This window comes from Thermobia domestica, chromosome 3 (assembly GCF_964235325.1).
Source record: "Thermobia domestica chromosome 3, izTheDome1.hap1.1, whole genome shotgun sequence".
NCBI classification, from domain to species: domain Eukaryota; kingdom Metazoa; phylum Arthropoda; class Insecta; order Zygentoma; family Lepismatidae; genus Thermobia; species Thermobia domestica.
The window spans coordinates 136,925,048-136,937,122 of NC_137456.1; the positions used below are offsets into that span (position 1 = coordinate 136,925,048).

A 12,075-nucleotide genomic window follows, 5' to 3' on the forward strand; every position below is an offset into this window, starting at 1 on the left:
CATTGCAAAAAAAAAATCCGAAAGAAATCATATGTGAAGGGGTTAATCCAGATTTAACGTTATAAACTTTGATTGTTTAACTAGGTCTTTGTTTCTCAATATCTCATGTACAGCAAATTTATGTGTTGTTTAAAACAATTTCAGTGTGTATATAAAATTATTAGGCATATTATTTGCTTCTCTTCTTTCTCGAACGCAAGTCAATAATAACTCTGAACATTAATTATATTATTTTTGATACTTTAATCTTGAGTTAATTTTATGCATTTCGAACATTCAATTAGGTCTTTGCTTTTTAATATTCAATTATCATGCTATATTAAAACTTGTTAAATTGCTGTTCCCTTATTGATTATTATTCTCTATATATCAGAGAACAAATAGTACCTTAGCGCAAGCACCTCTAATTATCTACGTGAATTTAGGTAGCTCTGAGAAAATTGAGTGCCAAGCGTCTCTAGCTCTTCTTAATACTGATCTGAGGTTATGACTGCCAGCAAGTACAGACTCACGATGTCCATGTTTACGTTGTTGCTCTTAAACATTTAACTGTGGATCCCAAACACAGAATCCCTAATTTATTAAAAAATAGTAGGTTAGTACGAGTATTAAGTCTCAAACTAAAATCAGTATACACCGGTACATCCAGCCAGCAATTTCTGATGTGGGGTGCACCAAAGACTACCACCGTACATTTGAATTAAATTTGATTTTTTAAAAATGTCTTTATGCCTCTGTGGTATGAATGAGGAATTGCTCTGGAAATGTTAAGTGAATCTTTTTCTCACTCTCGGTGAATCTCTGTACTCTCGGTGAATGTTTTTCTGCAAGCTTTAGAATATTCACTTAAACTTCTACGCTTTTAATCACAGAAATTCCTTTGGAATGGAGAATAAAGAAAAATGAAATAAAATAAATGTTAAATACGAGTATAAGACGAGATTTTTGAAAATAAACGAGAGGTGATAATCAATCAAAAGATGGTATCAGCTAAGGAAAAGACAAACAGCATATTAACCTATTCAATATCTTCAAAGTGAAATGTTTTATTAAACGGTTAGATTTGTTTTCACGAAAACTTGGCAACATCACAAAAACCAACTAAAACATTTTGAACCTTAGAATAGAAAAACCTCTTTCTGATTGTAAAATTCCCAGTAATTAGTTTATAGTGAAACATGATTAGGCCAAACAGAAACTTCTGCTTTGTATAATCGCCAACTGGCAAGATGGTGTGACATTTTGAGTGGCGTAAGGAATTCGGCAAACATGAAGACAAAGTAGAAAGACTATACACCTGAGACGTTCCAACTGGTAAGGGCGAACTCAAGAAGCACTTGTTTTCTAAACATGTATAGGGGAGAGTGCTGTACCTACGGTCGGTTGTCATTAAAAGACGTGTGTTGTCGTGAAAGATCGGGAATTGGTCAGACAAGATTCCGTTCCGAGCCCTTCAGTTTCTTACGTGTCCGTGTTCCGAGATCTTGGTCTAGTGAGTAGCTGTTTATTTTTTTATGTTTTCGGGAGGTCAAAGCAAAAAAAAATGTGGACACAAACTGTAATTTTTCTCTCCCCTACAATGCACGCAAAAATACCAACAATTCCTTATAACTATTGGTAGTGATTCTATTGATTGACTCTAGATTTTTATTTCGATGAAGCCACGTTGGGTTTGTCACTGACAACCCGTAAAGTAAAAAAGGCAGAGTGCTGTACTAACGGCCATTGAATCAGTTGTACCTACGACCACTGCCACAACACTAAGGCCCGTGAACAATAGTAAATAACAATGAAGCAGAACCATTCTCGAGGAACAGAGATTAGAACCAGCAATATGCATAAATTAGCAGGAGTTTCATATCTCGGAAGCCACCATCATGCCTAGAGGTCCATCAGCATCCTTGTTGATATCACCAGAAATTCTGATATCCCAAGGCCCCTTCCCTAAAAACGAATTGGTTGGGCGACAGAAATGGAGTTCAAGGATTCTGACAAGCTTACAAGAGTTTAAGAAACTACAAAAAGCCTATCAAGGAAAACAAGAAAAGCTTCTGAAGAGAACTTCAAAAGGACCATCACAAAAACTATAAAATAAACGAAAGATGACTAAACGGACCTTGACATTCGCGAGTTGATATCTTCAGAAGCCGTCATAACCAAAAGTTGGATCCACTGCACGTCAATCCCATTTTCTCTCATTTCCAGTTGCTTTTAGCGGTTTCAACTTGGGTTAAAAATGATAATTTCGTTTTTCAGAAAATGTGTACAATTAACGAGAATAACCCTTGATAACGTTTGCTCAAAGATCTGTTTCCTTTACTACCTCTTTATTAACAAAAATAAAGCGTTATTTATGGCCTATTCTTGACTATTTTTTCAATTTCAACCTGTACATGGGTACAAATAATAGGTGGCCGTAGGTACAACGGGCTGTAGTACCTACGGCCAAAAAAAAAAAAAAAAAAGGGGACTTGGGGAAATAAAAATAATTCTTATTTAACGACAACATTTTGAACTAGACACAAATTTTGTGTAATCAAGAAATTCCAGAGAGTTGTGTACCTAACTTTTATATTTGCGAAAAATGCATTATGGAAATCAGAAAATATTAAAAATCCAAATTTTGGCCGTAGGTACAGCACCTTCACCTACTGAACAGTCAAACTATAGTTTGGAACTGTATTTTCTACGGGAAAGGGGAACGACTTCCACTGGTACAGAGTAGTTTGGTCTTACTACTCGAACATCTCAAGTGTAACTTCGGAGAGTTATGTTTGTTGAGTTCGTCTTTGCAACCGTAACGTCTCATATTTACTATACTTAGTTTGACTCAAATAACTTACCTTGATAATAAACTTCTCTGTGCATACTGGGACAAAATTTTCCACCCTGAAAAGACAAAAATTACAAAATAAATACATACATACTTTTTTTTTGTTTTGTTGTCTACTTTAGTCACACAGAAAAAAGTTTTTCTTCCTATTTGTGAGTGCATATTTGGTAAATACAGATTTCATTTCATAAATAATGTAATAATCTTACATTGTTGTTTGTGTGTAGTTTTGGGGACGCAAGCAAGTATTTAAGGTAGTTTAACTTACACAATATCAGATAACGAAATAAAAAAAACACTTAATGTTCTTAGATGTTTGAAAAATAAATTTTAAAAATCTTTAAAGTTCAAAATATATATCTTGAACGCTCCCCATCCCCAGGTAAAACCTGAAATAACGCTCCAGATTTTTGACCTTAAACTTATGACGCATCTAGTCACTTAGATGACAAGGAAATCGGTCATGCTACTTTCAGCTGGACCAGCCAAAACTTGATATGCTTTCAAAGACAGCATGCAAGCAATTATGTCTGTCCTTGAAAATCGCCTGATCTTATTTCACTGGATTACTTCTTATGAGGCATAATGAAAGAAGAGGTATCAGTCTATCTCAACAAACCACCGACTATCGACAAACATCAAGACAGTACTTGGCAGGAAACTGACACTGTTATGCAGAATGAGTTAGCACCTTTCGTTACATTATTAGGTATACGCAAGCATGCGTTGATGCTAATCGGGGCCCCCTAACACTTGCAGTAATGTTACCATGCTCCTCGTAACACCACGGTTCGTCCGAAGTAAATTTTATTTCATTATGATCAACAATTTGATTTTTATATCCAATAATCAATGTCTTTTAAAAATGGTATAAATGTAGTGAAACACCACCTTGTAGTTTGGTACACTGGGAAAAAAATGTATGTGTCGTACATGAAATCGTACGTTACATTTGTAAATCCTATAGATTTTGAACTTAACGTACAGCAAACTTATAACTGAAAACATATGTTTTATAATACTTTCTATATTAGTGTTCCATCTGTACGTATTTTTCGTATGAAACAATATAGGCGGTCAGGATCTCACATACAAATGAACGTATATAACATATAGCTGACGAAGGTAACACACATATATGTATGTAATATAAGAAAGACTGTTAGATATCAGACATCCTGCAACGGCTTGATGTAACATCTAATGGCAGTGCCAATATAGCATGCGGATAACTTATTCTCCGTACTGAGTTCTGTTGTAAGCAAGAGGATTCCGTATATTTGCACAATATACCCCTGTTCGGAGAACGGATTTTTCTCAGCGTATGAAAAATATACATTTCCTCGTTAAGCAAATATACATTTCCTTATTAAAAGATTACCACTAATTCTAGTTCTTAGGAATAACTCAAACGCTGAGTTCGATAAGGGAATTTCTCGAAAAATAAGGGAAAATTGCAATACTACTAATAATAATACAGTATTTTGTTACTCACTACGTAGGTATGTGTGTCTGTCGACATTTACAAAGACTGAGTATACTCAGCTCATCTAATGACGTTATCATATCACCTGACACCTTCGTAGTCTATAAGGCAGGTGTAGACTTCTAAAACTCAGTTTTATGGATATGAAAGCCCTGAAAAATTACTAGGCGGCTTTTCCTTTTTGAGTCATCATAATTAACAATTACAACTGGGAAAATATGTCAGTAGATGAGAAGGTAGTTAACAGAGACGTGGAGGTTCTCTTCTTAAAAGAAATTGTTATTTTTACTGCATTATTCCGAATATTTATTACATTTTTCCTAATATTCCTCATTATTGTTAAATTATTATTGTATTATTTATTTTAATGCATTACTCTCTTTTCTCAGGTGTACAATATAAACAAATTCACAACTGATGAGACGATGTAATCGTTTATGACAGTTGTAAATACCTCTAACTTTTAAATGCTTTAGGTGTACCGACAGCAATTACCATAGCTTTTTCATCACTCATATTATAGGTAAAAAAAAAAAAAAAGTGGATTGTGGCCTGGGACGGTACCCACTCCTTTCGATCGCCCAATTCGTGCTGTGTAGTCACTCCTAGCTTAAGTTGGGGAAAATGTATAAAAAAGTTTGTTAATTAAAAAAAGTTCACTGTAAAATACTTTATGCGACTTGCAGTGGATGATGTAATTTGTTGGGAAAAAAGGAAAAAGAGCTTTGGGAAAATTGTGCACAAAACAGAAACAAATATCCACTTAACAAATACACATCTTTTCCCATAATGGACAAAATTCCCTTTGAACACACAGCGAAAAAAACAAACGGCCTTCTACTATGAATTTCTCTAATGCATCGGTAAGAGTGAAAAGCTAAGCATACAAATAGCTATACTTATATATAAACATTAAACACATATGCTAAGTAGTCGTCTGTGTGTCACTCTTTTTGTCTCTTGGCTAACTCACTCACTCAGTCAGATGAACACACAAACATCCAGGTAGGTACAGTTCATACTACAGCTGGGTGGTTGAACAACCATCCAAAGCATACAATCAGTTAGCCACTATTAATGATGAATGAGAATTCTATACATTTGAATAGTGTTGACGCTTGATCATTTTCTATTCTGGACAATCCTCCTATCCCACTACTATACCCCACCAATTCTCCTCTATCCACTACGTTTACTGTCTTTCTCTGGTCATGTTTTCTCTCTCTCTCTCTCTCTCACCCACACCACATTTGTGACTTCTCCCCCGTGTGCGTTAGCCCCTACCCCCTAGATAAACTTCAATGTTAACTGTGTGCACGAAAGCATGCCTCCAAAATGTTAACTTTACATTTGGTTTATCTATCTATCTATCGGCAAATGAGTGACCAATGTATATATATATATATATATATATATATATATATATATATATATATATATATATATATATATATATATATATATATATATACGGTTGAATCATGGACTAAAGCATCAGATCACTGTTAATTAAGAAAATGGAGCATTGCTTGTTCATTCGCGTATATAACTATAGTGGACACACAGTAGTGTATGTATTCATTCATCTTTTATGAAAGAGAAACTTCAAACAATTCCCCGAATTAGAAAAATGCGTTTCGTTTGGTACAGGGTAAAAAGAAGAGAGCAGATAATTCATTCTATATAGACGTATATATATATATATATATATATATATATATATATATATATATATATATATATATATATATATATATATATATATATATTAAGGGCATGTGTAAACAAACCAGGAAATTGTCTGTATTGGGAAGTTTGCTTTAGGTTACCTGGTACCTGAAGCTTTTTTTTTTCTCTTTGTTCCCTTGTCTTGTAATTTTTATTCTTCTGTTCAGGTTCATGTTCTCTAATGATTAAAGATTTAAAACAAAATATGATATTTTCGTGTATTCACAATCCGTACATAATGCTGAAGGAAAAAAAGCAAATCAAGTTGTATTTTAGAAACAAGGATATTATTATTACTTTCAGTTCATCGATACATACTTCACTTTCAAGTTAAGTTTTTTTTCTTTTTTTCTGATGCAATGGGAAGTCTGTTCCAAAAATGCATAATTTATTTAATTTTACAGTATTTATGCTCTTCTACTGTACAAAAAATGTATTGCTTGTATGTGAAATAACTTTTCTTTGACTTTCTAACAGAAAAAATGAAAAATACTAGAAACGTACAATACAGTTTACAAAACTTACGGATCAGAGTAGAACAAAGGGATTCTTGAAGAGGTCGATAATTTCAAATATCTGGGAAGTATTTTGACGAGAGATGCTTACTGCACCAAAGAGATCAGGTCAAGAATTGCTATAGCTAAAGAAGTATTCAACAAGAAAAGATCACTCTTAACTAGCAGGCTCAATATTGGACTTAAGAAGTTAGTCAAGTGCTATATATGGAGCATTGGACTGTATGGTTCAGAGACTTGGACATTACGGAAGTTAGAGAAGAAATATTTGGAGAGCTTCGAAATGTGGTGTTGGAGGAAGATGGAGAAGATAAAATGGACAGACAGAGCAAGAAACGAAGAAGTTTTAAAACGGATAGGAAAGAAGAGGACACTTCTAGCCACCATTCTTCATATAAAGGCCAATTGAATTGGACACATCTTGAGAATAAATTGTCTTCTTCACACCGCCATAGAAGGAAAGATGGAAGGGAAGCGAGGAATAGGAAGAACACAGCTGATCGATGATTTGAAAGATAGGAGAAAATATTGGGGGTTAAAAGAGGAAGCTGAAGATCGCCAAAAGTGGAAGAAACATTTCCAGGCCCAAATCTAAAATTGAAAAAAAAAATCCTCTTTAGTCCCAGGACCTGCTCAAAAGGCAGAATACCTAATAATCATCGTCATCGGACTGTGTTCTTAACCCCCTTTTCCCCACCCCGATAGGTGGTATTTCCTAAAATCGAGTTATAGCTATTCCCCCGCCCCCCCAAAAAAGGTATCGCTAGCATCAATTTCTTTGAAGGAAGGATTATCCAAGAATAACGAGTACAAATGAGAATCTCCGAGTAATAAGGGAGAAGTCGACAAAGGCTTGTTTTCTAAACACACACTCTGAGCGGTCAAAATAATCTTGCATTTATTTTGAAATGTTGTTTTCTAAGCGAAAGAGGAACTACGCACAAACCACATATGCAGACATGAGAACTCGATACTATGGAGCAGTTCGGTGTTACTAGTACTTGAATACCTTAAATGAAATATCCAACCATTCAGATGACAAGTAACTTTCGTTGAATTTGCTTTTACTACCGGAACGCCTCAAGTATTCTCCACTGACACCAAAGGCGAGAGAGTTAGCGACTACGCTGCGTGTGACCAACACCAGCACCTCACAGTTCCGTAGCAGCCACTATCCGTTTTAAAGATATTAGTGTACCGGCTTACAAGGAAGGATAAAAATATGACTTCTGTAGTAATTGTCATTTTTTTTTCATATCACAAGAAGGTGGAGTCTCTTCTTCTCATGCCAATTATGAGGTACCGAAATGAGCTTCTTCTCGATCGTTCCTAAATGACATTTCTGAAAATTAGTATTTATAGTTACATTACACCCTTCCACCTGAAAACAACAGAATCACACATTTTCACGAAAATTATTAGGAATTGAAACTACTATACAACAAATAGTAATTAGATATTTTGCACCAACTTTTCAATACCTGTAGCGTTAAACGTACGTTACATTTCAAAGTAAACACGATGAAGGAAACTTATAATCTTCTGAGAATCTAATGAGAACGTCTGAGAAACTGAGAATCCTGATACAACAGTTATATTATCGCTATTAGATGTATTTTAATGTACAGAGCTCTAATAATAGCAAAAATGATAGAAGTTCAGGTACCCATTTTTCCCGTATGATTAATGTTGATATACATTTTACTTAAATGTAAAAGTTTACGAATAGGCTACAAATTTCAGTGGTATAGAAACTTGATAAACCGTATCGTCTTTTAAGATGTAAACTATCGTATGTCCAATTTGCTAATTTTTCAGGAGACGATAAAATCTTCCTAAAAATTCATAGATTCTGCATATTTGGAAAACTTTTATCTCTGAAAAGTTACTTAGTTGGTTAAAATCAACTGGAAGAGAAAACTTGGTCAAAACTTAAAACTTGACTAAAAATTAAGACATACGAGTTATCACTGCTTAATGTGTAAAGGCATACGAGGTTTTTTCTATAAAATGAGGGTCGACATACAAAATATTACTTTAGGTTTAAAGAAAGAAATGAACGGAACGTAAAATTTATAATAATCGGTATTACATATTGATTTCGTGACTTGTGGTCTGACATCAATAATACCAATTATATGTTTCACGGTAACCTATCACCCGCAACATGTTTTCACAAATTCAGCACAAACATTCTTTAATACACATTATATGTCATGCAAATGCAAATTTTTGGAAATGAGGAACCAGGTTACGTAAAAAAAAAGTAATTTTAACTCTTAGAAAAAACGAAAATGAAATATTTCAGTTTTAAGTCCCACGTATATGCCGGCTAGGCTTAAGGAGACGGTGATGATGAGAAATGAATGAAATGGTGGAATGAAGAAAGTGGGAGAACTCCGAGAAAACCCACACACACGGTATTTGTCCATCACAAACTTTACTTGGCGCAAGTTAGAATCAATTCAAGGATCCCATGTACTAGAGGTGAAGGCTCGACTTTTGAGCTACTGCAGCTCCTTTTATTTCTTCGAGATTGCACGAAATACAAGCCGTTATAAAAACATATTGAGACGATTTACTAGTTTCATTCACTTTATTATTTGTTACTAATTTGATCATTATTAACCTTGCATGTAATTTAAGGTATTTACATGTATTTGTTACTACAAGCAAAATTCTGCGCAGCGCTATCTGTAAGTGCTAGAAAAATTATTTCCTATATAATGCAGTGATTTATACTCAAAACAAATTTAGAACACATTAAACATTAAAAATATGTCATTGTTACAGAGTTAAATGATACAAAATTATGAAAGTTACAAAAAAAGGTTGAGCAAACTAATTTCTTGCAATGACAGTATGTAAATTTTCATGTTGTTGTTCACTAAAGTTTTTGTCTATTACGTAATTGTTCTCCTTTGTACAATTTGCTCGTTATTTTCGCTTGTTACCACTTCATTACTCTTGCATTTTCACCCATTTGTGTTCCTCCTATCTTTTTTCATATACAAACCTACATATATAGAAGAGAAAGTCACATTCATAGAAAAGAGCGCTCGCTGCTCTCTTGCTGACAGTGCAGAAACAAGTGGATTGGACCGGACTATAGAGGTGGGAGGTATAAGAGATGATGATGCAGTTGGAAAATGTGTGTGTTGAAAAGCCACTAATTACTCGTTTATGTCTACGGTTGGGTCTTCCTGTTTAATACCTGTTTGTTTAGTAATAACGCCTGGGCAGCCAACACTAGGGGTTTTCTAATGAGTCTACTAAAACTTCAGAGTCAGTCGCTAGAGTTTGAATCGCGTTTCTGCTTCCTAGAGATACAGTGAGTTTATATATATATATATATATATATATATATATATATATATATATATATATATATCGGGTGTTGCAAAATAAGTGTTACAACTCTTGGGAGGTGACTGCTGCCACTGAGACAAGAAAAAAAGTCCTCTTGAACTTTCGGCTATCGGACATAGTTTCAGATCTACAAGGTGCCGAAAGCGTGGGAAAATGACTTTCGGACGCCAATAGTTCGGAAACTATCCAACGTAAAGAGGGCGGGTAAAAAATTCACTGAAGAAGTCATACCTGCTCTATTGAATTTTGCATGTTTCACAATCCTACCATGCACGCGCAAGGGATTCCCCAAAGGAACGTAGGGAGTCCCGGATAATCTGCCAAATGAAAATTGGTCTAAATGGATATGAATTGATAGGGTTTCTACCAGGTAACAATAATTCGTTTGTATTAAGTCGATATCTGGAACAAATACAAAATGGCGGACACCTTCATGCCTGTTGTGTGTGGTTGCATAATCACCAGGTGCGGATGCTGGCCAACAGTGACGTTCTGAGTATTGAAAGTAGCGAATTTGTACTCAAATGCTCTAGAAAGACATCTGGAGTGTAGGTAGAGCACAACAGATAAAGCAGGGTGATTCACATGTGTCTAAACACGTAACAAAAAATGCCCAGAGATGCACTCATACTCAGTAAGCGTGAGTTCAAAGCGCCGGAAATGTAAGGATCAACGTCAAGAACATGAAAACCATTGCCAATTCACCAATAATATTCCATCAATCCAATGCAATATGATGTGCACGGTTGTATACCAATAAGGATACAGCAACTGAGGCTAAGTTGAAATCGGGTAAACTAAATGAATGTCACTAGTGGGATCGCATGATCGATATTGAAATGTGGCCAATGTGTGTGCTGATATCGACATGTAGCTAATGGACAAATGTCAACATGCGACACTACTGCTACTGGGACACCGTTACTCCTACTTTGGAAAAATAGGAAAATAACTACTCGGGTCTTGAATCTCAGGCCTTGGGGTCCCAACAGGATTGGAAACTGCGACCCCGCGAGCGAAAGCGAGCGCTCTAGCCCTGAGGCTCGAGGGAGCCTCGCTTTCTCTGTATTCATTTCTTTGAGGAGTACCCACTTTGTTTGGCAAGCGCTCTTGTACAGCCTCCCGACATGCTTGTGTGTTTTATTTTGTTACTCCTACTGCACAGTTGTAAACAATCAGAGCTTTAAGACATTTCTTCCTATTTCTCATGTCGTTTTATTTTCCATATGTATGATGTTCCAACTGTAGTGTTGGTTCATTTTCGTCTTTGTCTTGGCATGTGCACTGTGTGTAAGATACGAATTTCTGGAGGTATTTTCCTATATTTCGAGTACGACATTTGTCCCAAAAGACGTGGGACATGATACAAGTTTGTTATTTTAACGCTCTATCTGAATTTGAACCATGGATTAAAAGATTTATTTTCATATGTATCGACTGTGGGACAGTGTCCCAAACAGAGGGACATTGATACAATCGTGTTCTAGTTACGTTCTACCAAAAAGTGCACCAGTTTTAATAGCAGAATGTACAACTTTAGTTTCCTTGTTTTCGTACGTGAGACGGTGTCCCAACAGTAGTGGGACATGTTGACATTTGTCCATTAGCTACATCTTGATATCAACACACACATTGGTCACATTTCAATATCGATCATGCGATCCCACTAGTGACATGCAGTTAGTTTACCCAGTTTCTTAGTGAGTCCCCTTGCATATTTTCAACTTAGCCTCAGTTGTTACATCCTTATTAGTATGCAACGATGCACATCATATTGCATTGGATTGATGGAATATTATTGGTAAATTGGCAATGGCTTTCATGTTCTTGATGCTATTCCTTACATTTCCGACGGTTTGAACTCACGTTTATTTAATATGAGTGTATTTTTTCAGGACATTTTTTGTTACGTTTCCACACTTGTAAATCACCCTGCTTCATCTGTTGTGCTCTACCGACACTCCAGATGCCTTTCTAAAGCATTTGAGTACAAATTCGCTACTCTCAATACTCAGAACGTCATTGTTGGCCAGCATCTGTACCTGGCGATTATGCAACCACACACAACAGGCATGAAGGTGTCCGCCATTTTGTATTTGTTCCAGATATCGACTTAATACAAACGGATTATTGTTACCTGGTAG

General features: G+C 35.5%; 1 protein-coding gene across 1 annotated transcript in view; it reads right to left on the reverse strand.

The window, feature by feature from the left end:
• Positions 1-12,075, reverse strand: part of CARPB (Carbonic anhydrase-related protein B) — a 1,124,142-nt gene that overhangs the window by 8,341 nt on the left and 1,103,726 nt on the right. Inside the window, exon 9 of the mRNA XM_081751751.1 lies at positions 2,844-2,889. Within this exon, the coding sequence (XP_081607877.1) occupies positions 2,844-2,889 (46 nt within the window). The remainder of the gene's footprint in view (positions 1-2,843; positions 2,890-12,075) is intronic.